At 57.8% G+C, this 20,453-nt stretch overlaps 1 protein-coding gene across 15 annotated transcripts in view; it reads left to right on the top strand.

Moving 5' to 3' along the window:
* The window catches only part of RBFOX3 (RNA binding fox-1 homolog 3), a 146,937-nt gene that overhangs the window by 97,177 nt on the left and 29,307 nt on the right, over positions 1-20,453 (top strand). For 10 of the 15 annotated variants that reach the window (XM_037403373.1, XM_037403328.1, XM_037403310.1 and 7 more), the window contains one exon: positions 10,405-10,449. The exons of 2 other annotated variants lie outside the window; for them this stretch is intronic. Coding sequence is in view for 1 of the 13 variants with exons in the window: in XM_037403344.1 (XP_037259241.1) it covers positions 14,287-14,304 (18 nt within the window). In the remaining 12 variants the exon portion in view is untranslated. Of the gene's footprint in view, positions 1-10,404; positions 10,484-11,727; positions 14,305-20,453 lie in introns of those variants that run through there. 3 more of the 15 variants (XM_037403318.1, XM_037403283.1, XM_037403344.1) reach the window with 2 other exon arrangements.

The raw sequence follows: 20,453 nt of genomic DNA, 5'->3' as shown, positions 1-20,453 counted from the left end.
ACACATAAAGATAAAATACATAATTTTCCATAGTGCTGCAGCCCAGAGTCCAGGGCTGGCACTGGCTGGGGCCACCCTGCACACACGTGTCTTGGGGAGGATCCCCTGGTTCTGCTGGGAAGAATGTGCTGGGCTGAGCGGGGCCTGGAGCAAATGTGCTAGAGACACAAAAACTGCTCCAGAGGGGCTGCCACCCCAGCGTCCCATGTGTCCCCTCTGCTGTGTCCCTCCCTGGGTCTGGGAAGCCTCCTGAGGATATGTCCATGCTTCACTGCCTAGGATCCTACTCTCCTCCCAGCCAACTTTGTAAGGTTCTGAGCTGCTGCTGATAGCAAACAGGGGGCAGGGTTGGAAAAAGTGTGTGTATGTCAGTCTGACACCTGCAAGCATCCTGTCTGTCTGACATCTGTGTTACTGCTCAGTGTGCGCTGTCTGCGTGACCTACTGGAGATGCTGCTGTGGGGTCCTGAGGCCCTCTTGGGCTGTGCTGGGTGGTGCTCACCATAGGCTGGAGGTCTGCAGCCAGCTGCTTGCAGGGAGGACTCAGGCTTTTGTATGTGGCCAGCAGTGATGCTGTGCTGAGATGCTGTCCCAGCCTCCATGCCCCCTCCCCAGTCTGGTGGAAGCCCCTCGGCAGGGCTGAGCTCCCCCTTGCCTCTGCCCTCAGCATTGGTGCCTGGTGCTGCAGGGGGGCTCCCCCACCCTGTGAGAGCCCTGCTGCTGCTGCTTTCATTAGTGTTAATACCTGGCCAATCTCTTTGATTAATGCACTGAATTGAGCAGGAGAAAGTAGTGCAGAGATGAAATGGAAACCCCAGGCTCCCTCCCAGCTCAGTCGCTACCCCAGCCCGCTCACTCGATGGAAACTCAATCCCAGCCAGAGGGATCGATGCTAACACACTCACTGCCCGTGCTGCACTGGTCCCGGGGCCTGGGGGGAGGCATTGCTGTTGGGGGTGGGAGGAGTGCTGCCGGCATGCCCACCTTGGGGGGCTGCGCCACCACCCGCGTGGCCGGAGGGTGTGGGATGCCCTCTGGGGACAGACCCCTGAGTGTGACTATCCCTGACCACAGCAGCAGGGAGCAGGGCAGGTGAGCAGGAACAGCCCAAAGCACCTGGGGAGCAGGACAGCGTCCGGATTTCACTCGGGCCAGCATCCCCGCTCCTCCCAGGTTATGGCAGCATATCCATCTAGAACTGAGCACGCAGAGCTGCTCCCCCAGTGCCCTCCTCGCCGTCTTGAGGGATCATCCCTGCCCGGGCACAGGGCAGAGGGTGCCTGCATTTCCAGCGAAATCAGCCCAGTGGCTGCGAGGTGGCTGTCCAGGCTCGTGGAGAGGGCTGTTTCCATTTACTTCTGTAGTTTTTCATTTCACAAATTAATCTGCTGAGAGCAAAACCCAAACCTTTTTTTAAAGCAATGCATCAATGCATCCCTTAAGGGGAAAACACTCACATGGAGGTTTTCCTGCACTTTAGTTGTCCTCCGTGTCTCAGTTCTCTGCTTTCAAAACGCTCGCCCCTGGCCAGTTCCCCATGCGCTCTGGATTTTTTGGTGCTATTGTTTCCAATCAATTTTACAGTAGGCTTGTATTTAGGATAAAAGCCTCCCCTGTCCCCCACTTGCCCTGGTGCATTTTGTGCCCCTGCACTTGTGCTGATGCAGCCTGGGAGCAGTGGGGACTGAGCAGAGACCCTGTGCGAGGTGGCTGCCCCTTGCCTGTGGGTCACCTACCTCTGCTCTGGGGCTTGCCCCGTGCCCGTGGGTCCACAGCTGAGGATGCCCTGATACGCACGGCTCTTCCATGGTCTGACCCCGCTCGTAGGTGCTGCAGCTGCTGCAGGCTGCTTGGTGTTCCTGCAGGCTCCTCTAGCGTCTCCGGTCCTGGCCATCCTCCTGGCCGCTACATCCCTCCCTTGCTCCACACCAAGTGATCTTGGCGGTGGTCATCCCCAGAGTGGAGCCGTCTCCTTTTGTCATGTCCCATCAGGTTCTCACTGAAGAGGTTGAGCCGCAGGTTAATTTATGGTGTACGGGGGAGCAGAGGATGGGAATAGCATCTGCCCTCTAAATAAGTCATGAAGCAGGATCCCAACAGCACAATTAGAACCCTCCATTAATGATTATTTATGGGGCTGGGAATGCTTATTTAACCTGAATATATTAATTATTAAACCAAATTATAATATTTATAACTGTATTTACAACAAAAGGGAGCGGCATGTTGCTGGGGCTTTGGTGAGGGGTGTACTGGTGCCAGAGGGTCCATGGGCAGCACATGGTGGCTCACGGGGACCAGAGAAATGGTTTGCCCAGAGCATCCCCCCGCAGCAGGGGAGCCCACCCTGCCCCAGCTGGAGGGGGATGGGTCCTGGCCAGTGCTGAGCTGGAGCAGGGGAATGCTGCTGGGCACGACTTCTGCTCATTCCTCTGCCTGTGGGTGCTGTGCAGCTCACGTCAGGCCCGGCATCCTGGTGAGTGGCTCTGAGCTCCCACTGCCCCACGCGTTTCCCATGGAGGAAGAGGGAAGAGTCCTGTTTGCCCTGGCAGGGCGCGATTGACTGCAGCTCTCAGCAGCCACCGAGGGAGATGGGTAGGGAAATCGGCTGCTGTTAGCAGAGTCCCCACTGAGTAAAACACCCAATTGAATTGATTTCACTTGCAATTGGAAAGTCTATTGGCGAAGCAAACAGTGTTATCCGCCCGTAATGAGCTGAGTGAATGCTCCTCTGAGGAGCATGCTGCAGGGATGCTCTGCTGCGGGGGCCCTGCCTGTGCTGCGCAGTTGTGCCCACACTGCCTTGAGGGGCTTTTTTTTCTCAAAACCAGAGTGGGAAGGAATCATCTGCTGGGTTTAAGGGTGCAATATCCAGCTAACTGGTGACCTGCAGGGAGGACAAGCTCTGCTAGCCCCGGGTTGCTTTCTGTCCCATGCTCCATTGTCAAGCCATGCCAGCAGCCCCAGTAGTGGGGTCTGGAGAGCCTCGTAAGCCCCCTCTGGGGGTGGTCCGGCCCCTCCAGTGCTCAGGCTGAGCACAGTCTGTGCAGGGTGCAAGCCATAGTTGGCAACAGGGAGGCAACTGGTCCCCCCATGCTGCGGGTTCTGGGGCCACCTGGCAGACTGCTGTGCCCACCGCACTGCCCCAGTGAGCTCCCTGGGGCAACTGGGGGGGTCCCAACCCCAGCCCATGGCACTGCTCACCATGCAGAGCACCTGTCAGGTACGTGGGACCAGATAAAATACCCTGCTGCCATGGAGGGGTCGGTCAGGCTGTAAAGCTCCTTTGCGCCGGAGCAGCAGGCTGCTCTCTGCTCTGGGCACAGCAGGTTTTTCTGAGAGGCAAGAGCACAGCACTTCAAGGAGCAGAAAAGCAGCTCGGGGGATTTCCAGATGCTGAGGGCAGCTGAGAGGAGACCTGTGGCTGGATTTCTGCAAAGGTTCAATGCCATTGTGACCACTAACAATATTTTCAGGTGTGCAATCTAGGATAATGACAAGGCTAATCAAATCTCCAGCATAAGCTGTTGGTTTTGGGGTCAGGAGGGAATGTACTGCACCTAGAGCAGCAGTGCTTAATTGCTTTTGTCTTCCTCTGAATCAGAGGAGACAGCTGGGCTTGGTGGGCCACAGGGTCTTATGTTCAGGTCTCAGCTGTGTGTGGCTGGGCAGCTGCTGCCTGCTGGAATTTAGGTCCTTTGTGGCAGAGCCATGGCTCCTATTCTGCTGGCCCTAGCAATTGCAGGAGATAAGTGAAAAAATCACTCTGTGCTCCCAAAGACGGTGTGATTGCAGGTTCCGTAGCCTATTGCAGATAAAATGATGATTAAGGGGTCCTACCCTATAAGCAGACAACCATGTTGACCTTATTTAGGCTCCTAATCAATTTGCCCCCGGTGTGATTAATTGAGATGCTTGTCATTGATTTTTCCATGAGACAGGAGCAGCTGAGGTGGGATTCACAGGGATGCCTGCAGGGAGAACTCCGGGTCTGTTTGTGCTGTGGCAGCAGTGAGTGCTCTGCCAGGTGGGGATTATCCCATCTCTTCTCTGCCGTGGCTCCTGGGCCCGGCTGCTGCGGGGCTGCCTCCCTGCCTCTGTCTGCAGGAGAGGGTGAGGGCCAGGCTCCACAGGGCTGGTCACCGAGGTCCAGGTGGGATTTAGGCTTCCCAGGCGTCCTCCTGCATCCCATAAATGATGCGGTGGATCTGGGACCCCAAGAGGGACAGCGCACTCCTCCCGAGTGAACCGGCAGCTCTGTGAAGAGCCCACATAACTGGTGCTGCTGTTGGTCCCTCTGTCCAGACCTGCCTGCCCTCTGCCCAAGGTCCTGGCCTGCTGCTTGCCTGGACACCGTCCCTCCTGCTTACAGGCACACCCTTTACGTCCTTCTTTGCCACTGGGTGCAGTAGTGCCAGCAAGAGGGTCCCTGGAGTGTGGGCTTGGCCTGGGTGCACTGCAAGGGGCAGCAATGACCCCCTCACCAAGTGTCCCCACCGGAGCTGCTGTGGGATCACTGACTGCTGAGGCCCCTGCGTGAGCTGCTGGCACCTGCCAGGGTGTGAAACGCTTTGCCCAGAGCCGTGCGTTGGGGGTGAAGGACCTACAGCATGGATGATTGGAAAGGATTTTCTAGCTAAATTGCTGAGCAGATGGATTTACCCTGGACTGGTCCTTGTGGACTCTGGAACATTTTCTCTTCTGTCACGGTTCCTTTTTATGACCTGCCATTTGCTCCAGCAAGCGAGAAGAGAGCCCTTAGTGTCCAGCTTCCGCTCCGGCTGCCGTTCAGGAACACATCGGCATCACTGCCGGGAGCCGCTCACTCCTTTTCAGGAACAGTGCCCAGGCCTGGCAGGACACCCCTGCCCACCTCTGCTCCCCAGCCACACTGGAGCATGCCGGGCACGCAGGGGCTGTGCCGCTCCCCCCCTGCCTGCATGGTTGGGGCTCTGGCTGCAGGTGCTGGAGGGGTGGGAAGGGGCAGCTCCTGCTGAGGCAGGAGGAGCTGGCAGCTGCTGGCTGGCCTTGGAGGGTGCTGTGCCAGCGATATGGCGGTGGTTTTTATAACGAGCTGTGAATCGTTATAGTGACCACCTGCAGTGTGTGCTGCAGCCAGCTTGTGGTCTGGCTGGGGGGTCTGCTGCTCAGGGGAAGACTGATGCCCCATCCCGTCTGCTGCACCATCCCCTCTGCTGCCCCAATGCCAGGAGGGGCAGCACCAGGAGGCACTGGTGGGTCTCATCTAAGGCAGAGCTGTGAGTCCTGGCGCTGCCAGGGCAGCAGCGATGGCAGCAGGCTGGGGAAGTGCTTCCCACCACACCCGAGTCTGTGCTCCAAATGTGGTTTCTCTCTCTGCCTGGCAGCCCATCAGCTCTGCTAATTACACACAGGCTGATCAGAGCCTTGGGCAGAGCAGCTCCCAGCCGTGGTGTGTGCTCTCGGCACCCTGCTGGAACTTGGCACCTCTGCATGCCAGGTGTATTTTCTTCCTCTTGGTCGTCTCCCTGGTGCTGGTGACAGTCCTTTGGGGGTGGTTTCTTGGTGGGCCCCTCTGTGGTGGCAGCATGTGCAGAGGGACAGTGGTGGCCCTGGAAGGGCAGGCTGAGGCATCCCCTCACTCTGCCATCAGCACTTCCATGCCATGATTCAGCCAGTTACTTTGGTTTCCACCATCCCTGTTTAGGCCTGATATTTCTCTTTCTTAGAAGAGGGAAGGACGAGACACTATCTCCCGCCAAAAGCCCTTCCCCTTCCTCCAGCAGTGTTTCTGCCATTTACATTAAAGGCTATAACAGGCTGGAGTAAATGGAGCAGGTTTGCAATTAGTTTTCAAAGTACTTATCTCATTAAAGTAAATGAATTATTGATTTAGTGACACTCATGCTTTTAGTGAGCGGCACAGTGCCATCACCACTCTGTTCCCTGGCTCACAACAGTGGTGGCCAGTCCTCGCATGCATGTTCCTCGCGTGCATGTGTGTGCGGCCCTGTGTGTGAGCAGCAAGTGGCCTCTCTGCCTCTTGGCTTCGTAGCCAATGCAGACCTGCGCTGGACATGAGAGCCATGTCTGTAGGAGCACAGACGTGGGTACAGCTTTGCAAGGGGCACCTGTCACAGTGTAGACAGGCAGCAGAGCCCTCCAGGGAGGGGTGGGCTGGTGACCTTTGCTGCCTGCTGAGGGCTGTGCCCAGGATGAGGTCTGGACCCTGGTGCCCTGGCACACTCCTGTGGTCACAGCAGCCACACCACAGGACACCTCCTGCCAACCCATCCATGCTGTGCTAAGGATGACAAGGGAGGGAAGAAGGCAGTCCACTGGTGCCACGGGGCACTCGGCTTGCCTGGTGCCTGACAGCCTGGCAGTGGGGCTGCCAGGCGGTACGAGGGGGTCAGGGCTGGTCCCATCCATCACCCATGCTGCTTGCGGCTCCTCCGGCCGCCCCGGCACTCGCTGGGGCAGGGAGAGGGATGCGTGCCAGGTGCTCGGGGCTGGACGCTGCCCGGCGAAGCATGACTGCAGGAGGGTGAAGCAGTGAAGTGCTGTGCTAGAGCCAAATGCTTATGGCTGAACCTGCCACCCCCAGCCAGCTGCTGATTCAGCTCTTTTGCACTTCTCTGTACAGAGATTTAATCTCTCCTGTAAGATAAAATACTCCATTAATGGGAACCTGCCTACTCAGAGCCACCCCTCTCTGTGTGCCAGGCAGGAAGGGCTGCACTCTCCCACCGCAAGGAGCTGAGGCTGCGGCTGCTGGGAGAGCACTGGGAATGGCCCAGGGGGCTCAGCCCCGCATGGGCCAGCTGTATGGCTGGACACGTTTCCCCTTCACTCCTGTGCCCCAGCGTCTGATGTGGAGTGGGACAAGGGACTGGGGGAGGGATACCAGTGGGATAAGCTGGGAATGCCAGACTCCGCTGGTGGTGCCTGCTGTGCGAGTGGGTGCCACATGGCTCTGCTGCGGGTTTCATGGACGACATGTGTTGGACGCACTTCATCCTTCTCAGGAGTCCAGTGTGCTGGGAGGGAGGAGGTGGTGGTGATACTGCAAGAGCCACAGTCATTGGGCAGGAGGAAGCGTCAGGGAACAAGCAGAAGTTTGCAGCAAGAATTTTGGTTAAAAGGTTCACAGCAGTTACTCAGGATGGTGTTTTGGTGACTAGAGTTAGGACTGGTGATGCTAGGCAGTGCTGAGCGAGTGAGCTTCCTGGGTCTGATGGGCACTGGTTGTCTCTTGCCAAAGGACATGGTTCTCCCTTGGCGGAGGGAGCTCCAGGATGCTCAGCATCTCCCATGCCCACAGCAGCCCTTGCCCTGCGGTGTGACACTCTCCCTCTGCTCACAAGGGACCTGCAGCTGGAGCTGACGGTCAGCCCTGTGCCAGGACCCTGCCCATCCCTGGGAAGGAGCGAGCAGAGCGCATCCTGCTCCACCTGCACACCCTGCCTGCGGCTGGGCTCGGCCAGGCAGAGCAAGCAGATCCCTGGGCAGGCAGGAATTGGCTGGTTGTGGTATTTGGAAGAGGGTTACCAAAGAGGGGGCAGCGCCCTGTGTTGTCACTGTCCCCAGGAAGTAGCTGTGCTTTCTGGACCAGAGCTGCTGGTTGGAGGGCTCAGCCCTAAAGCTGTCGGGGTGACAGCCATGAGAGCCGGGGCTCCTCTGGGCGCTGCCTGAGCATCTCCTGCCTGCAGCTTTTGGCTGGCAGTGCAGCACAGCCTGGTGCTGCAGCCGGGCAGAGCCAGATGGTAGTGAAACCTGTCCCGAGAGCGAGCCCCATGCCCTAGCCCCCTACCCGCTCCTGCCACGCACCTCCAGGAGCTGCTGGGAACTGGGCGTTTTATCTTTCCCAGTTAAAAAAAAAAATCCTTCTCATTTAATTAAAAGTGTTGACATTGTGCCTGGCCATCCCGCCCGCCAGAGAACGTGGTTATAAATTAAACATTAAACCTTTAATGGCCCATAAAGAAATATTCGCTGCTGCTTATGTATATAGGGGATATAAATAGAGAGGGATGCTGGGGGAGGGGCAGGATATTATTTTTCCTCAGCCAGATAATCTTTGCTAATGAATTTAATTAAAAGCAAAATTAATTTAGGATTTTTGGTGGAGAGAACGGGGGGTCAAAACGTACTTTGAAAAACTACTGAGAAGTTTCCCAGCAGAGCGGAGTGGGGTGGCTAGCCCAGGCCTGCTGCAGGGTTTGCTCCATGGCTGCAAAGTGGGGATGGAAGTTGTTGGGGTGCCCGTGTCCATGGGGGCCCGTGCAGCTGCTGGGCTGGGTGAAACAGGTTGCATTTCCAGGGGGCCCTGTGCAGACACCCTGATTTGGATCCAAGTGGTTTTAGCTGGGCGGGGTTTTGCTTGTGAGCTAGCCTGCCTTGGGCTCATCTGTTCTGGTCAGGGCTCCAGCTGGGGCTCATCAGCCTGGAGCTTTGCCAGAAAAGCAGGGGCAAGATCCCCCCCAGTAAGAGCATTCACCTGATCACCCAGAGCTGCTCCTAGCCCACCTCCCATCAGTGTTCTGCCAGAGGTTTTCCTCTTCTACTTTGGTACATATGGCAGGACAGGGAGGTTTTGGCTGAGCATCCTGGTCCCTGTGGTGCCTGGGACCACCTGAGATTTTTGCCTGGGCTAGTGCTGGGCTCAGCCAGCTCCCCACCCGCACAGGCAAGCGCAGCGCATCCCAACTGCCAGGGCCCCAAGCTGCCGTGGGTATTTCTCAGAAGGCGCCTTCCTTGGGAAATGTGTTTGGGAAATGAGATTTTACCCATCACTGTACCTCCCCGAGGAGAGTGAGCACCCTTCAATTATTCATTGCCAAACAGGCTGTCTGGGTTTCCAGCACACCCAAACCTACTGTAGCACATGCTGGAGTTCTCTGCTCCTGCTTTGCTGTCTCCTGCCTTCCCCAGCCGGGGATCCTGGTGAGCGCTTTCCTGGCAAGGAAGACCTCGGGAGCGGTTGCTGCGAGACAGGAGGCTTTGCCGGGCTCACGGCTGCGTCGTGGTGTCCCCTTGCTGCTGGGGACTGGGGAGTTCCCAACCAACTTTTTTAGGGCACCTGTGTCTCACAGCTGAGTCTGCCCCGGCATGGAGGCGCCGGTGAGGGGAGACCCCCAAACCTGGAAAACATGTCTAGCTGGGTGAGAGCTTTCTGGAGGGTTTTTATCATAAGAGCACTAATGGAAGTCAGCACCAGCCTAATGAGCTGTGCTCCTCCATGAATCTGATTCATTGAGGCAGGAATTACCATAATTGATTATCCTGCTGTGCGGCTAAGAGCAGTGTTTGCTAACAGAAGTGCCTGGGAACCCTTTGCTCTTCCTGAGCCACTGCTGCGTGCCTGGGCCTCCAGACTGTCTGTGGGTCACACACTCGCAGGGATCCAGCCGTGGGTTTGGAGCAGTGGCCGCTCACCTGGCCCCAGGCACAGGGTCCCTACAGCCACGCTTGTGCTCCCAGAGCTGCCTTGTCTTGAGGTGCCGTCCTCTGAGGAGGAGGGGCAGAGGAGCATCGCAGTCCAGTGTTTAAAAGTAGAGCTGTTGCTGCCCACCTGGGTCAGTGGGGAGATGTTGCAGGACTCAACACCTCCAGGTCCCCAAAGAAGTGGTTAACAGAAACAGCCCTCTTTTCCTCTTTTAAAAAACTCTTGTGATGTATAAGCTGTTCTCATTATTTTTGAGGGTCTGACATGATTTATGAACATTTGCGTTGGCAATGTTGCAAAAGCCAATTAGTTGAAGTGCAGCTTTCAGGAAGTTTTCTTTGAAATTTGGCGATATTCTCCAAGAAGTGCCCGGAGCTGGGATGGCAGCAGCAGAGCCATGTGCTGCAGGGTTCGCTCCTCGCAGGAGCATGGCACTGTGCCAGAGAGCAAGGGGCAGACATGGACACTGCTGGGAGGGGAGAAACAGGGGAGCATCCTTGGGTGCATGCAGTGAGCTGGGGTGGGCAGAGGGCTTGGGGCACACTGAACTGGCTGTGTGTCCAGCACTTTGCGATAGCTGTGTCCTGCTGAGCTGCGGGCTGTGTGTTGGGCCAGGGCTGAGTTTGCCGAGTCCTGGGGAAGGTGAGGAAGGGGCCCACATCAGTATGAGGTGGGTGAGGTTTGAGGTGTGCTGGCAGAGCTGGAGGCAGGGGTCATGCTCCCATCACCCCGTGCAGTGTGCAGGCAGGTGCTGCTGCTGCTCGGTGCTGGGATTCAGCCGCCCCAGGCTGAGCCCCCAGCCTGGCTGCGGCTCTTACCCAGCGCAGGTTTCCCAGCACACACGGGGAGATAATGCTCATGCTCATACTTGTATTTGAATATTTTGCAATCAATGAGCAACTAGCATTGACTGTAAGCAGGTTAGTGATGATGATAATTGATTTTAATTCTTCCTCCTCTTTCTTGTCTTTTCTTAGAGAGCCCAGCGTGAGCACCGCAGGAGGAGCTGGGCTGAATAAAAGGTACAGAGGCGTTTATTTCTGACGGGTCAGAGAGGTGAGGAGATGCTCTGCGGCTTGGGCAGCGGCTCCTGGGCCCCCTTGGCCGTGCTGCACAGCCTGAGCTGCTGCTCTCAGTACCCAGGGTCTCTCTAGGGTCCACGCTAACAGCTGCATGCTAAACCCTGCATGTTGAGGGGCAGGTGATGGGTGCTGCTGTCTGAGCTGCACGGGGCTGGGTGGGGCATGGCAGCACCCTCTGCCCACGGCTCTGGGGTCCGGCAGGGGCAGGTGGGCAGGCACAGACCTGTGCACCAGGGAGGGCCAGAGGAAGGCTGCCCGCTCCTCTCCACCAGCAGCCCCTGGCACCCACTGGGCGCTGAGCCCCCACACAGGTGTGACATGAGTGGCGTGAGTCTCGGCTGAGGAGGGCCAAGGGCTGCAGTGTCTGTGAGCTGTCTGCGTGTGCTGACCTTGCTGTCTGTCTGTCTGTGCTCTGTGCCGCTCTGGGAAGCAGTCCCTGGGGAAGCCCGTTAAGGAGACTCTGCCCTTACCAGGGTGGTACCTCCAGCCCCAGGTCCTGGCCCTGGCCTGGCAGTTGTCCACTGCAGGGGATGTTTGTCCTGCAGCCCATGCTGTGACATGTCACACCAGCTCATGATGTCTCCTGGGCTGAGACCCAGCTTGGGCAGGTGATGGCTCGTACATGTGAAAGGGGGGACCAGGCTGGGTGCCGCCTGCCAGCCCGGTGCTCACTGGGCAATGAGGATGGCTCCTCCCATCATAACCTCGTGTTGCTGGGCTTCATGGCCGTAGACTGATCCCATCACAGGGTGGGGAGCCCAAAGTGCCCCCCAAAGGTCCATCCTGCTGGGTACAGCACACATCTGTGCTCCCCCCGGTCTAAGCCAGCAAAGTAGAGGAGGAAAGGTAAGACAAGGGTCTGGGGATAAGGATGCTGATGCATCCATCCCTCTGTGCCCCAGCTTTGGTGTAGAGGTGTCCATGCAGCAGTGGGACCAAGGCAGGGTGGTGGCTGAGGCAGTGGTGATGGGCACTGGGGATCTGTCGCCATGCAAAAGTGACGGAGGAAAGAGGTGTTTGGGGGGGGGCGGGGCGGGGAATTGCTCTTGTCTCTTGTCGTCGGCAGGACAAGGATGAAAGTGACCTACTGGGAGGGGGCCGTGGTCCGGAAGGGTCCTGAGATGGCATGAGAAATGTGGAAAAGGAGCTGTGAGGAGTGGGAAGGCTGGGGTGGGAGCTGGGTTTGCAGGTAACGTGACCCAGGCTGGGCCACAGCTGTGAGCCTGGGGAGGGAATGTACTGGTCAGCAGCAGTGGCGTGGGCTGTGGGGCTGGGGCGCAGGGTGCTGGGTCTGCTGTGTGTGGGTGAGAGTCTGAGTTTTGGCTGGCTCTGTGCTGGGCTGTTCGGCAAAACGCGGCAGCCCTGGTGCAGCACAGCTAGAGCAGGCAGGCACAGGTGATTGTTGGGCTGGGCAACAGGATGGGTAGGGAGCTCTCTGTGGGCCCAGGGCTTGCCTCCACCTCTGACATTCATAGAATCATCTAGGTTGGAAAAGACCTTTAAGATCATCAAGTCCAACCATTAACCCAGTGCTGCCAAGTCCATCACTAAACCATGTCCCTAAGCACCGCATCTATGGCATTTATTCATGTCTGTACTGATGTCTTTGCAACTTGCTCCCTGTGCCAAAGTGAAGGCTTTGCTCCCTCCCGGTGTCCAGCTGCGTATGGGGGATAGGTGGCACTCAGGTCAGTCCCTGGGGCTGCAGTGGGCTGCAGAGGCCTGCAGCACTCCAAGCTGTGGCTGGACAGTTGTGTCTGGAGAGATGTGCCCTTGCAGCAAGGGGAGGTGACAGTGGGGTTGATGTCCTGCAGCCAAAGCAGCCCTGGCATCCAGTTTGGATGGGAGAGCTGGGACATGGCTGCGGGGTGATGGGCTGCTGTTTGCAAAGGTGCCTTAGGGTGAGGAGTGTGTGGATGTGGGACTGGGGATGCTGAAGTGAGAGAAGGTGAAACAGCATTGGGAAGAGAGCTGAGCCAGGGAGCTGAGCTCAGGAAGCACTCCCACTGCCCGTGCTGCCCTGGCTCCAGGATGGTGCTGCCTCCATGCCCAGGACCCCTCCAGCTTTTGGCTTGCATGTTGGTGGAGGGGGTTTATTCTGCTGCGTTGGGCCCCTCTGCCCCAGGTCTCCATGCAGCCGACACATACCAAGAGCACATGCCATGCAACAACATGGGCATCCAGCAGGCTGTGGGGCCCCAGGCCATGGCCACGGCTGCATTGGCAGGGCACAGAGAAAGAGGAGATGGTTTTGATCACCAAGATATAAGAGGGAGTGGGAAGCTTCCCGCCCCAGCTGCCTGCAGTGGTGGCTCCTCTGCTTTATCACCCTCTGCTGGTGCTGAATTATTGAGAGTGTTGCTTTCTTTTATTGCTGTGCTGGAGGAGAAATGCCTCAGCCTGGCTCTGCTTTGAATATGATTATGGGGCTGGAGATGTCAGAGCCAGCTGGGCCCCAGAGACCGATCTGCCACCCCTCTCGCTCCTGCACCTTCCCTTATTCTTATTTATTCCCTTGCTCCCGCGTCTGGTTCAGTGCACACAATCCCCTCACTCTCCTCTGCCGAGTGGTGCCCCAGAAGGACCGGAGATTTATTGCCTGACAAGCGGTGCTGCCCTGCTGCTGAGCCATGCCTGCAGCCTGTGCCACAGGCGGCTGGGAGCTCGCGCCCTGTGGGAAGGTCCGTCCTGCCCCTGGAGCCCCACTGCAGGCAAAGCCAGAGCAGGGCTTGTCCCTACGGCCCACCCTGCAGCGACTCTCCCCTGAGGGACGGGGTCTCCACCTAGCTTCTGTTCCAGGGGTCTACTGGGGTGTGATGCTGGGGATGGAGGGACGGCTGCTGCCCCAGTGTTGGTAGGAACTTCTGGGTGCCCTTCTCATGCAGACTGCGGCAGCCACATCCTGGGCTGCAGGGCAGCCGGCTTGTGCAGGGACCACCCTCGTTGCTCCCGCATGTGGGGACTGGGCGCTGCTGGCTCTGCCCCACCTCAGGCCACAGCTTAGCTGCATCCTGCAAAGTAGGCAATGCTGGGGTCCCCAAGACAGCCCGTCCCAGCAGGACCTGCTGGACCACGGGCGAACATCCCTACCGGCCAGGAGTAGAGATGGGCAGCAGATGGCCGTGCAAACCGGCTGGCACCTCGCAGGTTAACCGCGAGAGCAGCGGATTCCCTTATTGACAGGGTAGCCTGAAAAATGCTGAGGCAGGACATCAGCTCCTCCGAGTGTCAGCGCGGGAGCCCACGCTGTGCCGAGCGCACACGCTGCCACTGCCACTGCCCCCCAACACCCAGCCTGGCCGCCTGGCCCCAGCCCCCGCCCAGGCACTCCAGGTGGCTTCCCCTCATGCGCTTACCCTTTCCTTTGCTCTTAAAAACGCCAGAGAGGATTTAATTTTTATCCCTCCCTCTCACCGTTTTTGGTTTTGGTTTTTTTTTTCCCTTGGGACGAGTAAGCCCCTGCCCCGCTGCATGCCCAGGGCTGTCCCCACATCAGTCCTCTGGTCCCTGCTCTCCAGCCCGCCCAGCAGCAGCATGTCGGACGCGGGCAGCTGGCTCTGAAGCGTGGCCCGCGGCGAGCACCCACGCTGCGCTGGGGAGGGAGGCGAGCACACAGGGCATCTGCCCACGCCAGCCCTTGGCGCTGGAGCCAGACAGCGAGCACCCAAGGGGAGAGAGCCCACGGAGGAGGAGCGGCACTCAGCACAGCCGGCTTCAGCGAGCAGCCCACCACCCTCCCACCAATCCTACGGAGCTCCTCGGCACCCTGCTGCCAACATGATGATGTATATTTGGGTAGGTACTACCACCAAGGGTGGGATTTCCCCGCCCTCTCTGCCAGGGTTTTGCTCAGGGTCGGGGTCGTTTCTTGCTGTTGTCCTTTCCCAGCTGAGCCGCTGGCCACAGAGAGCTTTCCTCCTCCTCCAGCAAGGCACTCGCTGCCTACAGCTTACAGGCAGGGGACAGGCTGTGATGCTGGAGGAAGGCCTGGCGTTGGGGAGGAAGAGGCAAGCAGCAGAGGCAGGCAGGGGTCCCTGCCTGGGCACTGCAGCCTCATCACTGCCTGAGGGCACCCCAAACCCCAGTCCTGCCTCCCGTCTGCTCCCTCTGGGCTCCCCACAGTGCTGGCCACAGGCAGCAGCCCCCTCACCTGCCCAGGGTGACCAGAGGCTGCTCAGAAACACTTCCCTGACTGTCCCCCCTTGGCTGTGCTGGGTTGGTGGGCAGGGGCTCTGGAGCCTGCCCTGGGGGTCTATGCTGGAGGGGATGTGGTAGCAGCAGGGTGTCCAGGTGATGGGTCTGTGCAGAGCCAGAGCATCAGCCAGCCTCTATGGCCTGGGGATCTGCTGTCTCCCACAGGTGCCCACCCAAGATTTGGAAAGTCATTCATGGGGCAGCCCCCACACTTATATCCCAAGCTTGAGGTTGGTGGCTGAGGCTGCTGAGAGCCCTCTGGGGACTCTGAGGCCCCTCCGCAGCAGCGCAGTCCCTGTTCGGACAGTTTGGAGCCCACGGAGCCGCCAGGTTCTGTCTGGTTGTGCCCCATGGAGGTGAGGGGCATGGGTGGGAGGGCTGGGCTCTGCTGGAGCTCTGGCTCTCCCTGCGCTAGTTGAGCTGTCAAGCCATGCAGGGTTGACGGCTGGTGGGGGACCAGCTGAGACCACCCATGGCCATCTCAAGGGCTTGGAGCAGGGACGGGGAGGAGGGGAATGTGATGGGGTCTGCCCAGGCACTTCGCTCGGGGATGGGATGCTGAACATGGATGTGAGCTCCTCTCCTGGTGGGGCTGTGACAGTGAGCAGAGGGGAAGGGGACAGAGGCCCGCAGCCTCCCAGGGGCTTCATATCCTCCCCTAAGGTGCAGGAGCTGGGCTGAGTGTTGGGCTCTGCACCATCCCAAGGGGCTTCCCGTGGCTTCCCAGCCCCTTTCATGCTCCCACTCCCCGAGCGCTGGCCGAGCTGGCAGGGGGCTGGTGGGCTGTGGCAGCCCTTGGGGGTTACATGCTCTGGGGAGCTGCATGCCCCTGGATTTCGGAGCAGGGAGCAGAGCAGAGCTGGGTGAAGGGGCGTTTGGGGGAAGGAGATTATGGGGAGGAGGAAGGTAATGCAAATTCATTGTTTCTCAGGGAAGCAGCTTTCAGGCATAAGGTGCTTTGTCATGAGAGATCTCGGTGCAGCCACTGATTCCTGCCGGTCAGGAGCCCATTGGGGCTTGCAGAGCTGCCTTCTGCTAGGGCATTAATTCTGCCTAGGGACTTAATGAGCCACCACGGCTGTGAAAGCAAACTGCTCTAGAGTTTCCACTTGCAGCTTCATAGGTGCCACATGACTTTACAGAGTTCCAGGTGGTGCAAAGCGTGGGGCAGCAGCACTGAGGTGCCTGTCCCCATGGGAGCTTCAAGCACAGCTCCCTGCAATGTGTTTTCTGTCTGGGACAGTGCTCAAGGGTCCCCCTTCCCTATTCTGCGTGGTGCATGTGGCCAGCAAGCCCAGGATGGCTGGGTCTCAACATCATGCGGGGCACAGTGGCATTCCCGCTGGGAGAGAGGCTGGGCGAGGGCTCTGCTCCCAGTGGAGCGGCTGAACGTCATTTCTTGGCATCATGGACATCTTTCCCTTGCAAGCATGGGAGGAAGCAGAGGGGTTTGCTTTGCCTGTGCGGCGGGAGCGTGGCCGCCGTCAGGAGCACTGCGGGGAGCGCTGCGGTGGCAGGCGGCAGCGGGTGGCTTGGTAATCGACACTGCAACAGGCTGAGATGCCAAAGCAAAATGTCTTCAAATTAGCAGTAATTGCCAGCGAAATAAAGAGCATGTGGGGCGAGTGGAAAGACGGTTCTATAAATATTATGATTTTTAAAGTTTGCCCTGGAGTCCTACAGCCTGTTTAAACGCTAATATCCTGTCTGTGCATTTAAAAAGCCTTATAATGAGGACTGAGTGTCTGCTTCCAGACCACCTCCTGCCTGGTGCTCTCCCACTGCCCACATCACCTGTCTGCCCCTCCTGGTGGCATTTCAGGACAGGCTTCCCCGTGCCCAGAACCAGCAGTGCCCCACATGCCCCTGCTGTCACCCATGCTTGGAGATGCTCTAACCCTCTGGGCAGCCTCAACTGTCCCATCCTGCCCCTTGCACTGGTGTCCCATGGGCTGCTGCCAAAGTCCCCAGCTGCAGTCTGCAAGGCCAGCGTGCGGCATTGGACCAGCTCAGGGGATGCGTTTTCTTGGGAACCCCTTGTCAGGCAGTGGGTCTGATCTCAGGGAAGCACGGGACTCTGGGAATGCAGCGTTTCAGGTCCCCACATCTGCAGTTGCTTGTTCTTTGCATAACCCTCCATCATTCCTGCATCATCCTCCACCCCACACTGGGCCCTGTGGTGGCCATGGCTCTGGCCCTGGCAGTGCTGGTGTGGCACACCCTGCCGAGTTCAGCGCAGTTGTTTTACCTGCTGCAGCTCTGCTGGCACTGTCCACGCAGCCCATGAGCTTGAGGTGCTCAGCAGCATCTGTTCCGCCACAGTTCTTCTGCCTGCATGTTAATTCTCATTAAATCTAGGGAGCCTAATTGCTATTTCATGTAAATATTTTGTCAAGTGAAAGGGCTTTAGGAAGGGCCATGCTGACTGAAGGCGAGAAGCCAGGCTCTCTCACCGCTGTGGTGACAAGCTCCTGCTTGTCCTGCTCAAACACGGGTGTAAACCCTGTCCCTGTGGGAGCCGCTGCGTGTCCCTCAGTGGGCTCAGAGCTCAGATGTGATGGGACACTGGTAGGTGCCTGTGCACTGTTTGCTTGTGCCGCATGACAGGGGCACTGGCCTCCCTCCTCACACGTCTTGCAGGATAGCTGCAACCTGGGCTCCGCTCAGTGGCGAGCACCAAGGGTCCTGAGGCACTGCCTGCATGGGCTGAAGGGCAGTGGAGGGATGGCACAAGGGGCAGCAGTATGTCCCTGGGTGCTGGCCCAGCCGCTCTCCTGCTCTGCATGGTGCTGGCAGCTCTGGTCAGAGGTTGAAGTGTCCCCAGGACCCCCTCCCACCCCCCCCTCAGTGGGTGAGGAAAGTTTCAGTGAGGTGCTGTTTTTTCCTAGATCCCATTAAACTTTCATGTGCTTTCTCTGCATTTCTGCTCCCCTCCTGGCTGCTACAGCTCTCAGATACTTGCTGTGTGTTGGTCACAGTTCCCTCCTCACTTGGTGACATCATACCTGGGTGCTGACGTCACCACCCCTGCCTGCGATCTGTGACCTCATGGCCGCTGTGGCAGGCGGGGAGGTGGCAGCTGGGGCAAAGGCAGGGTCTGGGACAGCAGCAGTGAGAGTGCTGGGAAGCCACAGAGTGGGGATTTTCAGTACAGTCTCCGGCTTCTTTGGGAGTTCAGGCACTGACACCTCGAGAGCCACTGGAGGAGAAGGAGCAGGGGAAGATGGAAAGGCGGTTTAACTGGGTGCAGAGGAGCTTGGCCAGACTGGGGCATTCTCCCCAACATCCCACCTGTGCTTCCTGGAGGTCCTTGCACCCTGATTGCAATGTCCGTATTGGGTTCCAATGCACCTGCAGTTAGTTTAAACTCTGTCTTTCAGAGATGAAGAAACCAGCGTTCTGAAGGTGGCTGTGTGGCTGTGTTGCATTAAAGGGGATGGAGTAATTTAGCAGAAAATAACCCCACCCGCACCCCACCCTGCCTTCCAACTCTCCTCAGGGATGTAGGAGGTTAGGTGGGCTAGGTTTCCAATGCACCCCTATCAGTCCAGTCACGTTTAACTACCACGGTTCTGGATACACTGATAGCACCTGCACTGCCAGTCCAGCCACGCTCATGAACTAGCATGGCCACGCTCTAGGGTTTGGTTGCCTTAACAGGGCAGGTTTATTTGTGCAACAGATGAGACAGTTTTTTGGATTGCCGGTGACAGTGACTGTCTGCAAAGGGCACATGCAAATAAAATGTTACGAAGTATAAAACACACAGAAAAGTTACAACGATACAGCCTGGCTACAAATATTAAAAAGTAACTCTCTGGAGATATTTCTAAGTCTCCCGAGGAAGCATTAGTCCAGGTGTCACCTGAGGTGTCCCAAGGGGGGGAGAAGCAAAGCTCAGCCCGTCGGCCGGTCCCAGGAGTCCGTCTCGGTGGTGTCTTCCCTTCACTTGTTCTCAGTGGTGTCTTCCCCCCTTGTCCCCTCATTCATTCACTTTTTATACTTCTCTTTGCTCTCAGGTGGAGCTTGGGCGACTCTAGTCATACATTCCTTCATTATGATGGGTGTAAAGTTCTCTTGCTTTCATTTAAAGGTAGAGTTCATTTTAAATTTACTGCACATGCTCCCCAAGGGGGGATTCATTCTTGTCAGTGGGACCATTTGAGTAGGAGATCACGATCTCCCCCTACCATAATTATTTTACCCTAGCATCCTTGAATTTTCTCTCTTCAGCAGTTTGTTTTCTTTTAGCAGTCAGCACATCCTCGTCAGAAGGCTTTGGAAGTGCTGAGGGGGCCTAGTTCGGGACCTTCTGTCGCAGATAATAAGGCTCTTGCTTGGTCGTCGCCACAGTTGTTGGCCCAGCAACAGACACCTTCTCATATATTTTACAGCCGCTGTGCAGCTTATCAGCTGTTTGGTACCATCATGTTCCCAGTCCTGCAGGGAGCACGGCAGAGCCTGGCCTCAGTGTCTCCGCTCCACCCTCCACTGCTTCTCTAGGACAGCAGGTTGTGTCACTTGGGGAACTGCGGTGATGTAGATTCCGCGCGTGCCAACTGTCCTGAAGGCGATAGCTGTATTTTACCCTAAAAAGCTTTCTGTAATACTACACTTCTATTAGGACCCAATTTTTCTCTAATTCCCCCCCTCAAGGTGACTTTCCCACATGCTGTCTCCAGAGATAGGGGAGTGAGTGTGTGGGGATTCAGGGCAGCACGTGGTGCTGGGACAGTATGAGCAGGAACTGTGACATGGCCAGGGCTGGCGATGCTGGTGGCAGGAGGAAGCATTTTGGTTTGTGCTGTTGCCAGTGTTGGGTGCTCTGTGCCAGCAAGTCCCATGGTCGGGCGACCCTGCCTGGGAACGCTCAGGGTGCACAGCCTCCATAGCCTCCTGCTCCTCCCACTCTCCTTGGCAGTGGGAGAGGCATCCCTGTCCCAGTCCAGTCCCAGCAAATCTGGATGCTGCCCCTGCACAGAGGGGCCAGGAGCACCTTGGTCTCAGGCAGAGGGAGCAGCAGCACAGTGATGGCGTGGAGGTGGCTGGGGTGGTGGGTAGGGACCTCTCTGCGAGGCAGAGCCTGCTGGCACATGGTGCTCTCACCTGTCACCTCTGTTGGTTCCTTTTTGTTGTCCTGATCTGTGCCCAGCACTGGGGTGCTCCCTGCAGCTGAGCCAACAGGGGTGCAAGATCTTCCCCTTGCTTCACAGCAGCCTAGATCCATCAGCGCCTTCATCTAATCGCTTTATGTCTATGACTAACTGCTAATGAGCTTTTAATTAATGAATGCCATGGCTTGGGGGCATTCTGGAGTGGGTGGGAGGAGAGGACTAGATGGGTGCCCTGCTTGCTGGGTGCTGCAGGGCTGCTGGTATTGCATTCACAGGCTGACGCCCAGGAGGCTGGGAGCACCCAGCCTTGCTGGTCCTCACAGCAGCGACTGCGCCTCAGCCTGACCTGCATCCCCTCTTGGCAGCTCTCCTGAGCAGCAGCATCTGGGCTTGTGCCTCAGCTTTGTGCTGTGGGAGCGTGCTGGGGGATGCGATGGGGTCCTGTTAAACAGTTGCAGCGCCTGAGGCATCTGGCCCACCTGTGGTTGTGCATTGCGGCCTCATGGCAGATCCATGGACCACTGCGTCATCCCACTCTGCCAGGAGAGGATGTGGGATGGCATCCCAATGAGGACTGCAGTGCTGGGGGCTGTGATTTCCTATCGCATCCCGTGTGGGGAGTGGGCCACGGTCTGG

The sequence above is a fragment of the Falco rusticolus genome, chromosome 1, assembly GCF_015220075.1.
Source record: "Falco rusticolus isolate bFalRus1 chromosome 1, bFalRus1.pri, whole genome shotgun sequence".
In the NCBI taxonomy this organism is placed as follows: Eukaryota; Metazoa; Chordata; class Aves; order Falconiformes; family Falconidae; genus Falco; species Falco rusticolus.
The sequence above is the reverse complement of the archived record's forward strand: the minus strand, read 5'-3'. Positions and strand labels throughout refer to the sequence as shown.